The sequence below is a fragment of the Rhynchophorus ferrugineus genome, unplaced genomic scaffold (genome assembly GCF_030347505.1).
Source record: "Rhynchophorus ferrugineus isolate W39M unplaced genomic scaffold, kcgeb_rfMv2 rfM8, whole genome shotgun sequence".
Classification (NCBI taxonomy): Eukaryota; Metazoa; Arthropoda; class Insecta; order Coleoptera; family Curculionidae; genus Rhynchophorus; species Rhynchophorus ferrugineus.
The window spans coordinates 18,197,619-18,214,608 of record NW_027472587.1 but is presented as its reverse complement, the minus strand read 5'-3'; the positions used below and the strand labels follow the sequence as shown (position 1 = coordinate 18,214,608).

The 16,990-nt window shown below is 32.1% G+C and overlaps 1 protein-coding gene across 2 annotated transcripts in view; it reads right to left on the bottom strand.

The window, feature by feature from the left end:
- The window catches only part of pxb (putative Hedgehog signaling attenuator pxb), a 70,859-nt gene extending 62,056 nt beyond the window's left edge, over nt 1-8,803 (bottom strand). Inside the window, exons 1-2 of one of the 2 annotated variants that reach the window (XM_076412319.1) lie at nt 8,623-8,803; nt 389-599 (exon numbers count right to left, since the gene is read on the bottom strand). In XM_076412319.1, the coding sequence (XP_076268434.1) occupies nt 389-583 (195 nt within the window). In that variant the 5' untranslated portion in view covers nt 584-599; nt 8,623-8,803. Of the gene's footprint in view, nt 1-388; nt 600-659; nt 3,769-8,622 lie in introns of those variants that run through there. The other variant, XM_076412318.1, reaches the window with a different exon arrangement.
- Between the last annotated feature and the right edge of the window lie 8,187 nt (nt 8,804-16,990).

Genomic DNA, 16,990 nt, shown 5'->3' with positions numbered 1-16,990 from the left:
TTTGGTTCCTTTGTGTTCTTGGTTATGATTTTTCATTTCGTATTGTGCTGTACATTAGGTCATCAAAAGCTGCTTATCTTGGATTTAAGGGTATGAGGCACAAAAAAAAAACAACTATTCATTGTTTGAGTCTTATTTTAGATGGCATTTGCATGGGTTTGTTCCGGAATGTCTTAAGGATGCTCGAATAATTATACCGAACAACCTGACGAAGCGGCAAAACAATTTCGATCTTTAAAAATAATACGAGACTGGAAATTGGATTGTCGCTCTATTTTTTTTTGAAAGAATGTATAAATATTTCAATCATAAAGAACTTAGGGTTCAAGTGTCGAAAAAGCTCATGGAGGAGATATCAGAATGATAATCTTGACTTGACTTGACTTACCGGTAGTGCGTCGCACGTTTCGATAGTGAGCGCGTCATCAGTGCAGAGCATGGGATCGGCAGGTTGTAGAGACGGCGGTCTCGGTGGAGGCGGTAAAAGGAACTCCGGAGGTGGTCCGGGACAGTCGCAGTCCGCCGCGGCGTCCAACACGTCCCACATGCTGCTATCTGACTCGTCCTTCCTCTTCACTACCATAGACTTCACTCGATCACTGAAATCACCACAACGCAGAGTTAAAATTAGCCGATTTATTTAACTATTTTTAATAAACCTTTTAAATGGGTATTTAATTTTAAAGTTGTTTTGGTACTTAATTATAAGTATTACTAAACAAAAGCGATCCTCCAACTTTTCGATACAATTTTTGTAGTAAGATTTGCCCTTTGTCTCAAAATAGGTCTGAGTTTCGGCGATCACCTCTTCATTCGATGAAAATTTCTTCCCAGCGAGCATTCTTTTGAAATCTGAGAAAAGGAAATAGTTGCTGGAGGCCAGATCTGGAGAATACGATGGATGAGGAAGCAATTCGAAGTCCAATTCATGGATTTTTGACTTGTGACACGGTGCATTGTCTTGGTGCAGCACTTTCTTTCTATTTCTTCAAATGTTGTCGTTTTTCGGTGATTTCGTCGTTCAAACGATCCAATAACGCTATGTAATAGTTTATAGTAATGTGTTGTTGATGGTCCTTCCTTTTTCAAGGTAGTCAATGAAAATTATTTTATGCGCATACCAAAATACAGGCGCCATAACCTTGCTAGCCGACAAGTTGCGTTTTCTCACGTTCTGGAGCGGGTTCATCGTGTGCAGTCCACTCGGATGACTATCGATTGAACTTCAGAGTGAAATGATGGAGCCATGTTTCATTCATTGTCACATATCGATGCAAAAACTCGGGTTAATTACGCTTGATCATCTTCAAACACAGCTCCGAATCATCAACTCGTCGTTGTTTTTGGTCAAAAGTGAGCTTGTTTTTACCACTTTGCACAGAGCTTTCTAATAGCCAAATATTCGTGAATGATATGATGTACACATTCAATTGATATCTCTAATGTGTCTGCTATTTCATTCAATTTCAATTTACGGTAATTCAAAATAATTTTGTGAATTTTTTAAAATGTTATCTTCGATAACAACCTCTTTTGGGCGTCCACTGCATTCACCGTGTTCGGTGCTCATTTCACCACGTCTAAACTTAGCATACCAATCCTTGATGGTTGATTTTCCTAGGATAGTGTCCGGAAATTCGGCATCAAGTCAAGTTTTTGCTTCAACTGTATTTTTTCCCTTCAAAAAGCATTTTTTATCAATTCTTTCATAATAACAAAAGTTGCTTCACTCAAAATGCTATAATTCACATTCACAAACTAATGATCAGACAGCTGTCAAATTTATACACGCATATTTTGAGGGTTAGGGCTAACTAAAAAAACATATGGATTTAATTCTAGTAGCGCCATCTATGTGTCAGGCCGGATATTTTTCAATTGACCTGTTATATGCAGAAATATCTTTTCTCGATATTTTTTTCTCCAATATATCGATTGTTTTTTTAAATATCGAAATCCTAGCGATAGTGGATCGAAAAATGGAAACACGGCGCGTTGATGTCGCCTCTGTTTAGTTAAATTTACGGTCTCGATGAAAACGAAACCGTCATATTGCGTGTCTAGGAAAAAACTTTCCTCCTTTGGAAAATCGCGTGACTGGGAACGTTGTTCTTTTGTTTCCGAATTTTTCCTGCTTCAAAATAGACCAGATATATTGTCGGTCATAAATACTACCAGATTCATTATGTTTTTTATTACTATGCTGAATGTGCAAAGATAAAAAATTTAACAGTATTAATGGACACTTTTCTTGTTGTATAATCGAGTGGTTTCAAAATTGTTTAAGGGAAGACGAAGGTTAAGGTGAGGTTTTCGAAGAACAGGATATACTGCATGGACCAAACATAGCAAATTCATTGCGAGACCATTTTTTATTATTATGAGTTATATACAATAACTTTTAAACGTGTTGTTCAATTACTGAGTGTCAAACTACTGTCACGATATCTCAAAAACTAATTAAATGTTTCTACTAAAATTTATACGGTGCCTTTAGCACATATTTAACTATAAATTGTGTCGAAAGAAAGTCGACATTACTGTTTGCATAAAGACCTTAAGCACCAATAATTTATTTTCGGACAAAGTTCGTTTTCAACTTGATAGGTATAAAAATAAGCTAAACTGGCGCTATTAGGATGGAAAGGATATGACATGCAGGCATCATAAACCTCTTCAATGCCAAGTGGCAGTTTGAAAGATTAGATATAGTTATTGAAAGAAGTTTATATTTGGACGAAGTTATTTTAAAAAAATTCCCAGAGATGTTATCATGTTTTCAGTCAGTGATTATGATTGTTGGGATGTGTGGAGATTCTTAAAACTCCTTTATATTTAACAGTTTGATGCACAAACTGTTGCAATATCTAGCTTATTCCCCAGAATTAATAGCAAAAAAATTGAAAATCGGAAATACGAAACACTTTTTATCTTTCGGATGAAGATAGAATATAAAAAATACATATATTTTGAGGCGAAAGAACCGAGAATCTATTGTAATTTGCTTTAGAATGCATACTTTTTAATATTATTTTTAATATATGTGACATAAACAGAAATCCACAAATTTTAGAAAAATATACTTTTCGTTGCATGCGTTAAAAACTAAATACAAATTACTGGACATACACAAATTATTATACTGTCATCGATTCAGCGTAAAATATCTTACTATTTCTTCAATTTTCATTAACCTATGATTATTTGAATGGAAATGACAATAAAATAATTGAACATCGTAAAAAATCGCACATTTTCACGACTATATATATGGGAAATGTGCGAAAATTTGCTATATATGCTATATATTTTGGAGTGAACGAACTGAAAATTCATGTTTAACTGCTTTGTAATATGTATTTTTTAAAATATGCGATATAAATAAAAATTCACCAATATTTTGATAATACACTTTCTATTATATAACTTACAAACTTGAACAAAACTTGATACAGTGTAAAATTGTCCAATTTTCGTTAATAATAACAAAAAAGTCAAAATAACAAAACATTATTGTAGAAGCACAGTTTGTAGTTTGTTCAGATAGATACTATATTATAAATATTTGGCATCATTAAGTAGTAATCATATAGATACATATTTCTACTGATCAACATTTTGGTCATTCTTTAGATTTTGACAGATTTTCCAAACGGACATATACTATACTAACACATCAATGTACTAACACACTGATCAAAAAAAAATGTAGGGGAGATATTCAGTTGACAATGAAAACAAAAGGGAAACAGAAGGGAGAATTAAAAAGATAGAATATAAGAAACAGAGAGGAGGAAACTCAGTTGTTGAGAACATATTTAGTTCCTTGCGACAATACAAAGCCTTTTGACAACTTTTTACAACACAACCTTCACATACAACAATCAACGTTTTCAAAATTCCCAGTACCATTAACACAATATCCAGTATATTAACGAAAATAAAACACAAATATATGTAAAAAATCAATAAAAACTAGAAGCCAATAACAAGAAATCTGAATCCCTTTATAGAAACCCCCGTGGTGATATAATCCCGATTGTTTGTTTTAACAAAAGCCTTCTTGTCTCAACAAAGACGTACCGGCGCTGCTAATGCACTATTTATTTACTCAAGATTCCCGATAATTATAGTGTCCCGTTTCAAAGGAAATCAGTGGCAATCAGAACGGCAGAATTCACGGAAATTTATCGCGTATTTATCTGGAAATTTGTAAATAGATATGGGAATTTGCGTAAGACATAATTAACACTTTCTAAATCCTCAGCTACCTAGTAGTTTGTATGGTGGATTATTTCTGTTGTTGATAACACTATCAAACTCCTGATATTTATGAAGGTTTATCAGAATTAATTAGACTTACCGTCATTACAGCTGCTATATCTAATCATTGTCCAAACATAATTTTTTTGTTCGAAATAAAGTGCACTAAACGATAATAAATAGTTAAAATTTATGTGAATAACGACGAAGTTATTTACATATTAGGTTAAGAACAAAAAAATCTCGGTCTTTTTTTATTTTGTGACTATTTCAGGAGACAATGTTACCAACTGACATTTGTGAAATATAAAGTTTTTGAAAAAGAAAGTATATATAACATAATTTAAGGTTTCTTCAATATAATTCCAGATTAAATCTATTTTGATCAAGTAACATAACAAATTAAGGAGAAATACAGTGATATCAAAATGACTTTAACGAAAAAAAAAAAAAAAAAAACAAGAACTAAGCGTAAAAGGTGAATATGCTCTTTCATGAATGTAAAATACTTTACTCAGATATACAATTGTTAATTAGGTGGATTAGGCCTTCGGGTGATAACACTACATAAAAAAACGTTCCTAGTACTCTACCTATAGTACCGTGGAGAAAAGTTCAATGTAAATATAATAAAACAATTCTAATCTATAAATTATTGTGGCTGTATAAACAATTGTAATTTTAAGTCCTACGATAACATATGTATTAGATGTACTATAATGTTGCAATAAATTATACTAGATATCATTTTTATTTAAATGTACTAAAACTCAGAGTTGATGTGGCAACATTTCGTCAATAATTCAGATGACATGACTTCACTGATGGTTTGAATAGACCATACATAATTTTGTGTACAATTATTGGTGTTTCTTGAAAGACACACAGTTAGTCTTAGAATGAAAAAATATATAAATATACTACTTATAATTATACTATAAATAAATAAGTAATTGTTTTATAATTTTATAACTATATTTAACACATATTTTTAATATAACTATTGCAATATAAAAAGTCAGTTTTTTTTTCATTTCTTTGTAACCCAGTTTCTGATTCATAATTCAAGAACAAACGATTTACCGTGCGTAATACTATAGAGATCGGTCTTTTCGCTTACATTATTTGTCATAAATGAGCTTGATATGTTATTATAAAGCATGGCTGGTAACTTTATGCAAACAAAGGAGGTTTTTCATCTCACAGGTACTTTTTAGATGCAAAAACTTTATGTATATCTTTACGAACACTATGTAAAGGAAATCTTGACAATTTATATATTGTAGAACGGTATGATGTGATAAATCTTAATATTAGGAAACTAGATTTTAGATAATCTATAATATGTTGATGCAATTGTTATCCAGATCATACTCTGCTAAGTATAAAGTAATTATAGAAGAAGTAGAGAGACAAATTCTGATACAAATCGATATCTAATGCTTTTAATTGTAATTTTGATAGATGATAACTAAATACAAAGAAAGTATATAACTGTTCATAAGTTCAGAAGTGGTATTAGTCATATATACGGTGTGTAATGTTTTTGTAAACAATTATTAATGTAATATTTGCAATATTTCCAGAATGCTATTAGCAATGTAGATAAATGATAGTATAAGGTTATGAGAAGGTTTACAACCTGTGCGTCATTTTTTTATCTTTGCGTTATATGATGTGTACAAAACTCGAGTAAATATAAGTATAAGTCTGTAAGAGGCACAGAGCTAAATATTAATCCAAATGATACCTAATACTTTTAAAGGGTGTCCTTTTGATAGATAATAACTAGAGACAAAGAAAATATGTAAAATTTCAATAGCTTAGAAGTGGTATTAATTCTATATACCCTATGTAATGTTTTTGTAAACAATTACTAATATAATATTTGTTATCAGAATGTTACTAGCAACGTAGATAAGCTACAGTATACGATGAAGGCAAGGTCTAAAACCTGTGCGTCATGTATTTGTTATCTTGTACATTGTGAGGTGTACAAAAGTCGAGTATATATCAGTTTATAAGCTTCTAAGTCTATTTTTTTCTTATGAGGTTATTAATATCAACATGTTATTTTTATCGTAGGAAAATTGTCTTAAGAGCAATTTCTACTAAGTATAAAATAAATAGAATAAAGATAAGCAAGATCTGTGTTACTTGTGCATCATTTATTTATTATATTTGAATTTTGTGGTGTGTTATAAGCAATATATCCAATAAATGATAATAATCTTGTATTATTCTAATATGAACTTGAAATTTTCAACTTAGGAAAATTGTCTTAAGAGCAATTTCTACTAAGTATAAAATAAATATAGAAAGCACAAAGATAAATATTTAATTAAATAATATCTGATGCTTTCGAACTAGCGTTATCTTGATAGATAATAACTAGATACAAAGAATGTATATCACGTATACTGTGTAATGTTTTTACAAGAGACTACTATTATATTGTAATATTTGTAATATTTCCGGTATATTATTAGCAACGTAGATAAGTTGTAATACAAGATTAAAGCAAGAACTGTGTTATTTGTGCACCATTTATTTATTATATTTGAATTTTGTGGTGTGTTATAAGCAATATATCCAATAAATGACAATAATCTTGTATTATTCTCATATGAACTTGAAATTTTTATCTTAGGAAAATTGTCTTAAGAGCAATTTCTGCTAAGTATAAAATAAATATAGAAAGCACAAAGATAAATATTTAATTAAATAATATCTGATGATTTTGAACTAGTGTTATCTTGATAGATAATAACTAGATACAAAGAATGTATATCACATATACTGTGTAATGTTTTTACAAGAGATTACCATTATATTGTAATATTTGTATTATTTCCGGTATATTTTTAGCAACTTAGATAAGTTGTAATACAAGATTAAAGCAAGATCTGTGTTACTTGTGCACCATTTATTTATTATATTTGAATTTTGTGGTGTGTTATAAGCAATATATCCAATAAATGATAATAATCTTGTATTATTCTAATAAGAACTTGAAATTTTTATCTTAGGAAAGTTGTCTTAAGACCAATTTCTGCTAAGTATAAAATAAATATAGAAAACACAAAGATAAATATTTAATTAAATAATATCTGATGCTTTTGAACTAGCGTTATCTTGATAGATAATAACTAGATACAAAGAATGTATATCACATATACTGTGTAATGTTTTTACAAGAGATTACTATTATATTGTAATATTTCCGGTATATTATTAGCAACGTAGATAAGTTGTAATACAAGATTAAAGCAAGAACTGTGTTACTTGTGCACCATTTATTTATTATATTTGAATTTTGTGGTGTGTTATAAGCAATATATCCAATAAATGACAATAATCTTGTATTATTCTAATATGAACTTGAAATTTTTAACTTAGGAAAATTGTCTTAAGAGCAATTTCTGCTAAGTATAAAATAAATATAGAAAGCACAAAGATAAATATTTAATTAAATAATATCTGATGATTTTGAACTAGCGTTATCTTGATAGATAATAACTAGATACAAAGAATGTATATCACATATACTGTGTGTAATGTTTTTACAAGAGATTACTATTATATTGTAATATTTCCGGTATATTATTAGCAACTTAGATAAGTTGTAATACAAGATTAAAGCAAGATCTGTGTTACTTGTGCACCATTTATTTATTATATTTGAATTTTGTGGTGTGTTATAAGCAATATATCCAATAAATGACAATAATCTTGTATTATTCTAATATGAACTTGAAATTTTTATCTTAGGAAAATTGTCTTAAGATCAATCTCTGTTGGGTACAAAGTAAATACAGAAATCTACAGATAAATCTTGATCTAAATAATATCTGATGGTTTGAATTGGTGTAATCTTGATAGGTGATAACTAGATATAAATAATGTATCACATATACTGTGTGTACAATTTTTAAAAGAGATTACTATTATATTATAATATTTGTAATATTTACGGTATGATATTAGCAATGTAGATGATTTGTAATGTAAGCTTAGAGCAAGATCTCAGTAATTTGTGGCTCATTTATCTTTAAATATCTTTATTATGTGGTGTGTTATCAAAAATGTATTCAATACATGATAATAATCCTGTTTTACCCTAATATCAACATGTTATGTTTATTTAGGAGCCATTTTCGGGATTTTCCGGTTCTGGGACCTATAAAAACGATATCGGATTGAGAATAATCGGGATAACGAGTAAATTCCCTAAGGTTCGGTCCATTTTAAAATCCCGGCTTAGTGATAATTGCGATCGGGTTAAGAGGGCCAGAAAAAGTTTATTCACGGTCCGTCGAGCCTCATTTCGATCTCTACGCCGATTCCAACGACACCAACCTTCGTACGGGTTTTAATCCTCGTTCTTGATGCACTACACATCACCAGGACGAACTGTCGGGGTTATATTTACGGTGCGGCGACACTAACTCGTCATCGGGATACGCGAGCGCGCGTACGTCAGTTCGAATGACGTAGGGAACACCGCGGACTTACTCTCGACTCGGTTTCGACACAGACTGGAGCCAGACAGCTGCATGCCGCTATCGGTTGTCTCGTCGTTGCCCCCCACTCGCGTCTCTCGACCAATGGAAGATGAACGAGGCAAGAGGGGATAATAATGTCATTATTTTCTATTTTACAGTTGGCTGTGGTGTTCACGGCAGGTAGGCAACAAGAGGGACCGGGTCCTGGGTACGTATTGTGTCACGTTACGTTACAAGGCTCGATTGTTTCTTGGGATTTTCTGATCGCCGCTACCGGAAGCGCTCTCGCTTTCTTCGACGATTGTCATCTCTCCGTTGTGGTGGTTGTTGTTGTTGGGTGCCGCTAAGCCGATTAAGGAAGATTTTTCTCCGACAAAAGTGAGGGAAATTCGCAGTAATTGGGGCGTTAATCGCCTTATTCTGGTTTTGGACAATAGTTGGCATGTTATGAGGTTGTTATGCAATAAAAACATTGCGTAAATTTGATATGACAGCAAGGAACTTGTAAATCACTGCTGGGGAAAAGTGAATACCTGTGATTTTCACTCGCCTGTCATTATTTGAACAGAAATGACAACAAAAATCTTCAAAATGGTTAAAAATCGCAAATTTTCACGACTATATTATATGGAAAAAGTGCCAATTTTTTTTAACTCTCAGATTAAGATAAAATTCTCAAAATACATGCATTTTGGGGTAAAAGAAACGAAAATCCTTGTTAAATCGGCCTAGCATTTATATTTTTTAAGATAAGCGACATAAACAGAAATTTGCGAATTTGTCGAAAAGACACTTTTCATTGTATAACTTAAAAACTAAACGCTGTATAAAAATTATTGTATTACTATTTGATTCAGCGTAAAATTCTTTATAATACCTGTGATTTTTATTCGCCTGCCATTATTTGAACAGAAATGACAACAAAAATCTTCAAAATGGTTAAAAATCGCAAATTTTCACGACTATATTATATGGAAAAAGTGCCAATTTTTTTTACCTCTCAGATTAAGATAAAATTCTCAAAATACATGCATTTTGGGGTAAAAGAAACGAAAATCCAGGTTAAATCGGCCTAGCATTTATATATTTTAAGATAAGCGACATAAACAGAAATTTGCCAATTTGTCGAAAAGACACTTTTCATTGTATAACTTAAAAACTAAACGCTGTATAAAAATTATTGTATTACTATTTGATTCAGCGTAAAATTCTTTATAATACCTGTGATTTTCACTAGCCTGTCATTATTTGAACAGAAATGACAACAAAAATCTTCAAAATGGTAAAAAATCGCAAATTTTCACGACTATATATATGGAAAAAGTGCCAATTTTTTTTACCTCTCAGATTAAGATAAAATTCTCAAAATATATGCATTTTGGGGTGAAAGAAACGAAAATCCATGTTAAATCGGCCTAGCATTTATATTTTTTAAGATAAGCGACATAAACAGAAATTTGCGAATTTGTCGAAAAGACACTTTTCATTGTATAACTTAAAAACTAAAAGCTGTATGAATATTATTGTATTACTATTTGATTCAGCGTAAAATTCTTTATAATACCTGTGATTTTCACTCGCCTGTCATTATTTGAACAGAAATGACAACAAAAATCTTCAAAATGGTTAAAAATCGCAAATTTTCACGACTATATATATGGAAAAAGTGCCAATTTTTTTTACCTCTCAGATTAAGATAAAATTCTCAAAATATATGCATTTTGGGGTGAAAGAAACGAAAATCCATGTTAAATCGGCCTAGCAATTATATTTTTTAAGATAAGCGACATACACAGAAATTTGCGAATTTGTCGAAAAGACACTTTTCATTGTATAACTTAAAAACTAAACGCTGTATAAAAATTATTGTATTACTATTTGATTCAGCGTAAAATTCTTTATAATACCTGTGATTTTCACTAGCCTGTCATTATTTGAACAGAAATGACAACAAAAATCTTCAAAATGGTTAAAAATCGCAAATTTTCACGACTATATATATGGAAAAAGTGCCAATTTTTTTTACCTCTCAGATTAAGATAAAATTCTCAAAATATATGCATTTTGGGGTGAAAGAAACGAAAATCCATGTTAAATCGGCCTAGCATTTATATTTTTTAAGATAAGCGACATAAACAGAAATTTGCCAATTTGTCGAAAAGACACTTTTCATTGTATAACTTAAAAACTAAACGCTGTATTAATATTATTGTATTACTATTTGATTCAGCGTAAAATTCTTTATAATACCTGTGATTTTCACTAGCCTGTCAGTATTTGAACAGAAATGACAACAAAAATCTTCAAAATGGCAAAAAATCGCAAATTTTCACGACTATATATAAGGAAAAAGTGCCAATTTTTTTTACCTCTCAAATTAAGATAAAATTCTCAAAATATATGCATTTTGGGGTGAAAGAAACGAAAATCCATGTTAAATCGGTCTAGCATTTATATTTTTTAAGATAAGCGACATAAACAGAAATTTGCCAATTTGTCGAAAAGACACTTTTCATTGTATAACTTAAAAACTAAACGCTGTATAAAAATTATTGTATTACTATTTGATTCAGCGTAAAATTCTTTATAATACCTGTGATTTTCACTCGCCTGTCATTATTTGAACAGAAATGACAACAAAAATCTTCAAAATGGTTAAAAATCGCAAATTTTCACGACTATATTATATGGAAAAAGTGCCAATTTTTTTTACCTCTCAGATTAAGATAAAATTCTCAAAATACATGCATTTTGGGGTAAAAGAAACGAAAATCCAGGTTAAATCGGCCTAGCATTTATATTTTTTAAGATAAGTGACATAAACAGAAATTTGCCAATTTGTCGAAAAGACACTTTTCATTGTATAACTTAAAAACTAAACGCTGTATAAAAATTATTGTATTACTATTTGATTCAGCGTAAAATTCTTTATAATACCTGTGATTTTCACTCGCCTGTGATTAGTTGAACAGAAATGACAACAAAAATCTTCAAAATGGTTAAAAATCGCAAATTTTCATGACTATATATATGGAAAAAGTGCCAATTTTTTTTACCTCTCAGATTAAGATAAAATTCTCAAAATATATGCATTTTGGGGTGAAAGAAACGAAAATCCATGTTAAATCGGCCTAGCATTTATATTTTTTAAGATAAGTGACATAAACAGAAATTTGCGAATTTGTCGAAAAGACACTTTTCATTGTATAACTTAAAAACTAAAAGCTGTATGAAGATTATTGTATTACTATTTGATTCAGCGTAAAATTCTTTATAATACCTGTGATTTTCACTCGCCTGTCATTATTTGAACAGAAATGACAACAAAAATCTTCAAAATGGTTAAAAATCGCAAATTTTCACGACTATATTATATGGAAAAAGTGCTAATTTTTTTTACCTCTCAGATTAAGATAAAATTCTCAAAATACATGCATTTTGGGGTAAAAGAAACGAAAATCCTTGTTAAATCGGCCTAGCATTTATATTTTTTAAGATAAGCGACATAAACAGAAATTTGCCAATTTGTCGAAAAGACACTTTTCATTGTATAACTTAACAACTAAAAGATGTATGAAGATTATTGTATTACTATTTGATTCAGCGTAAAATTCTTTATAATCCCTGTGATTTTTATTCGCCTGCCATTATTTGAACAGAAATGACAACAAAAATCTTCAAAATGGTAAAAAATTGCAAATTTTCACGACTATATATATATGGAAAAATTGCCAAAATTTGTTATCTCTCAGATTAAGATAAAATTCTCAAAATACATGCATTTTGGGGTGAAAGGAACGAAAATCAGTATTGAAATCGTGTTAGTATGTATACTTTTAGCGATATGTGAAAGAAACGAAAATCAAATGTAGTATAATGTTAAAATAAATTATATTTGATAACATATTTATTCAATTATTTTATTTAGATTCGAATCTTGTTATGTCAGGTCTAAAATGAAGTAAAACTCGGAGTTAATGCGACAACATTGCGACGCTTTGACGTCATCAATTCAGATGGCGTGAGTTCACCGTTTCATTGAACGAACTACGATTGCGTTTCAATTAAAGAAAAAAGAAAAAGATGCACAAAGACACAATCCCTTAGACAATGACGAGAGACATCTTAGCTAAACATCGAACAGATAAATCGATCATATCAATCGTAAATGTGCAAACGAGCCATTAGCCATTCAGAAAAATGTAGAAACGCTCGCTTATTTATTCGATTGATCGACGCACCGTCCGCCAACAATAGTTAGTTACGAATAATATGTGTTTTATGGCGGCGCGGCCTTTTGTGCTGTGATGAATATACATTTGTGCCATTTGAAATATGCATCGCGAAGTGGCGCGGAGGTGGGGGAGGGGGCTCAGCGAGGATGGAACAGGTCGTGGGCGGCCGGGCGCGTTTTGTTTTTGGGCCCGGGGTACGAGGGCGAGGAGGAGGAGGAGGAGGAGTGCGGCGCCGAGGTTGATGGAGGCGATCAGACCGCTGAAAAGCGGATTAAATTCAGCGCACGTCAATTATTCACAAAGAATCGACTGTGGTGGTGCAGCTAGAACGAATGGAAATAATATAAAATATTGTCGATAAATGTTTACCTATATATATTAAATAAAACTGTATATGTATGTATATGTATATATATATATATATGTATATACATATATACATTTTTTTTTAATTGTTATTCTTCTGATGAGCTAAGATATAGTTACATGTTGTAGCGACCTTGAGGCATGTCGAATTTTACATCGTGGAATAACGGTCTACAAAATACCCAGATATATAATCCCAGATGTTGAACACGGGCGGGGTGCCAGCAGCGCCAACTAGAACCCGATAACGAATAGCTGGCGGCAACCCCGAGACGTTTATCTGGGATATTATTGAAGGGTATTTCGATTCATTCGTGCTCAACCATCGTTTGGTTTAGACGTGCCACCATCGACTGCCCAAGCCTCGTCTCCAGGTAACACTGCTGCCATCCATTTTATCTAATTGTATTTTTCACATTTTTTTATATAGCCAATAAATAACGGCTACATAATGTAAACACCACTGTTTCATTTCGTTTTATCCCATTCATTCACCGAGCCACATCATTTAACCTAAAATGTTAACTGGAAAATCAATATATTGGCCCACTGATCCAGAGAAATACCTAGACCTGTTAGATTTCTTCATAGTTAAGAACATAACATCCAATTATATGGATGGAAATATTTCACCTAAGTTCAGATGACGTAGCGTGATTTTGGCACTGAAAATACAAAAAAATATTTTTTTATAACATCTTTATTAGATACGCTTAGTACAATCTTAATTTACAATTAATGTATTACTACTTTTCCTATGTACTTGGATTAATTAACAAGCAAGACGAATGCGAGAAAATACATCAGTATGTATTCCTCAATTATAAAATTATAATTATTTATTAATAATTAACTTATAGCTATAGTTTACACTAAATGTATACACTTTATATAAGCTCGTATGGTTTTGTTCGCTTCAATCTCCTGACATCCTGCGCGCTGTCCAGCAGTTGTATTGCTTCTACGTTAGTATGTATAGTATGCATAGTATGATTTAGTAATCTTTTTTGGTGTTTTAAGGCGAAATCTTGGATAACTTCGCAAATCCATTTGATTTCATGAAACATGGCTCCATCATTTCACTCCGAAGTCCAATCGACAGTCATCCGAGTGGGCTGCACACGATGAACCCGCTCCAAAGCGTGGGAAAATGCAACAGTCGGCTGGCAAGGTTAAGGTGTCTGTATTTTGGGATGCCAATGCAATAATTTTCATTAACTACTTTAAAAAAGGAAGGACCATCAACAGTGGCTATTACATAGCGTTATTGAACCGTTTGAAGGACGAAATAGCCGAAAAACGGCCACATTTGTAAAAAAGAAAATGCTGCTTCACCAAGCTAATGCACCGTGTCACAAGTCAGTGAAAACGATGGCAAAAATCTATGAATTGGGCTTCGAATTGCTTCCTCATCCACCGTATTCTCCAGATCTGACTCCCAGCGACTATTTCCTGTTCTCAGATCTCAAAATAATGCTCGCTGGGAAGAAATTATCGTCGAATGAAGAGGTGATCGCCGAAACTGAAGCCAATTTTGAAGCAAAGAACAAATCGTACTACAAAAATGGTATCGAAAGGTTGGAGGGTCGCTGTAATCAGTGTGTCACCCTTGAAGGGAATTATGTTGAATCAAAAAAATTGCCAAAAGAATGTGTTTTACTATGGTAGGCCGGGGACTTTCAATTTGACTTGTTATAATAACGGTTTTCTATTTTCAAATCGAATTTTCTGTTAGTTCGTGTGGTAGCCACTGTAACATCTAAATTACCACTTCAAAAGCGGTTGAAACCTAAACCCACAATTGGAATACGATGAAGCAGCATCACCGTAAGTCTCTAGAAGTATTTGATGATTTCGGGCAGCATATTTCTTGAACAATAGTAATGAATTCAATACTAAAAGGAAGACTCCTTTTTATGTAGAGTATTATTAAAACCATCGAATACAACCATTAGGTTAGTTTGTTTGACAGTACTTTATATTGATAATTCAGTTTTTCTCGAATATTCCGATATTGCCGATTAAAATACATGCAAGCGCTTACGTCATAATTATATTTATTAGAGGTATCATATTTTGTAAGAATATAGTATTTTATAGAACAATACAGCAGTTGTAAGACATTTAGGGGATTCAAAATATAAAAGAAAACTCAATATTTATACAAACACTTAAAATAAAAACATTTTATCATGAACATGCTGTTTCATAATCTAAAACAACACTGTTAATCTGCGTTAGAAAAAAATACCGACCAGAAGCCGCATAACCACGCGCTAACCTCACCGTCCCCGTCTTCAACAGGTAGAAACGGAAAGGTAACCGAAGAACAAAAAGGTATAAAGGGATGACAGATAACATCTTACTAGAACAGAAGGTATCGACCCTTCTTGACAGTTAATTAGTCAGTGGCACTGCCGAAGAATATCAAAAATCACTCTCGAGAGGACAAAAACGCTTTCGTACGTCTACCAGATGCTATAGTTCTTCGGTTTTAAGTTGCTTTTATTTAGAATCACAGAGCCAGTTAGGTAATTCGACTATCTGAAACAAGATAACTCAATGTTAGGTCTCAATGAGCTTTAGTTTTTGTTTTATTAAGGTTAATTGACATCTGGTTTTAATAACTTATTTGTAAAGTTGTTGCATTTTTTTTTATTACTCTTCGTGAGTCCACAATCTGCCCTATTGGCAATAAGTATTTCTTCTGTTTATATTATATATACATGGCATGTAGAAAATCACTTCATTAAGCAATCTTCTGTATAAAATATTATCTTAATTAATTAGTCTTATTCTAATGCTTATTCTAAACTCTACATATGTCCAGTAATCAGATCAGGTGGTGTTAAACGTTTTAGTCTACGCACTTCACTATCACGTCGCATATTTAGCTGACTAGCGAGTACATTGGGATCACCGACGCTCTTTCGAAGTACTTCACACAAACACGTTGAATTACACTCGTTATAGGTTCTAGAGGATTATCGCGTTGTATCATTTTATTTGAAATATAGTATGGAGCATCAACAATGGCACGCAACACCTTATTTTGGAACCTTTGAATGATGGATATATTAGATTTGCTAGCGGTACCCCATAGTTGAATTCCATATGTCCAAATGGGCTTGAGTATAGACTCATACAGCAATACCTTGTTATCTAATGATAACTTGGATTTGCGCCCAATGAGCCAATACATTTGATATAATTTTAGTCCTAGTTGTTTCCGTTTAGAGAGTATGTGCTTCTTCCAGGTTAGGCGTCGATCTAAATGCATACCAAGATATTTAACATGCTCTGCTTGGGGGAGTTGACGATGATTGATATTTACTGATGGACATGTTCTTCTACGCAGGGTAAACGTTATATGCGTGGATTTTGATTCATTGGCTTTAATGCGCCATGTTTTCAACCATAATTGTATTTTCTCCAGGTGGGTTTGTAGCGCTGATTGATGCTGTGACCGGATCTTCATGGGATGCTAAGATTGCTGTATCGTCTGCATATGTTGCCACAGTAGTTATTTTTGTGGTGGGCAGATCAGCCGTATACAGAAGATACAGTACTGGACCCAGTACACTACCTTGCGGAACTCCTGAATATATGGGATTTAATTCG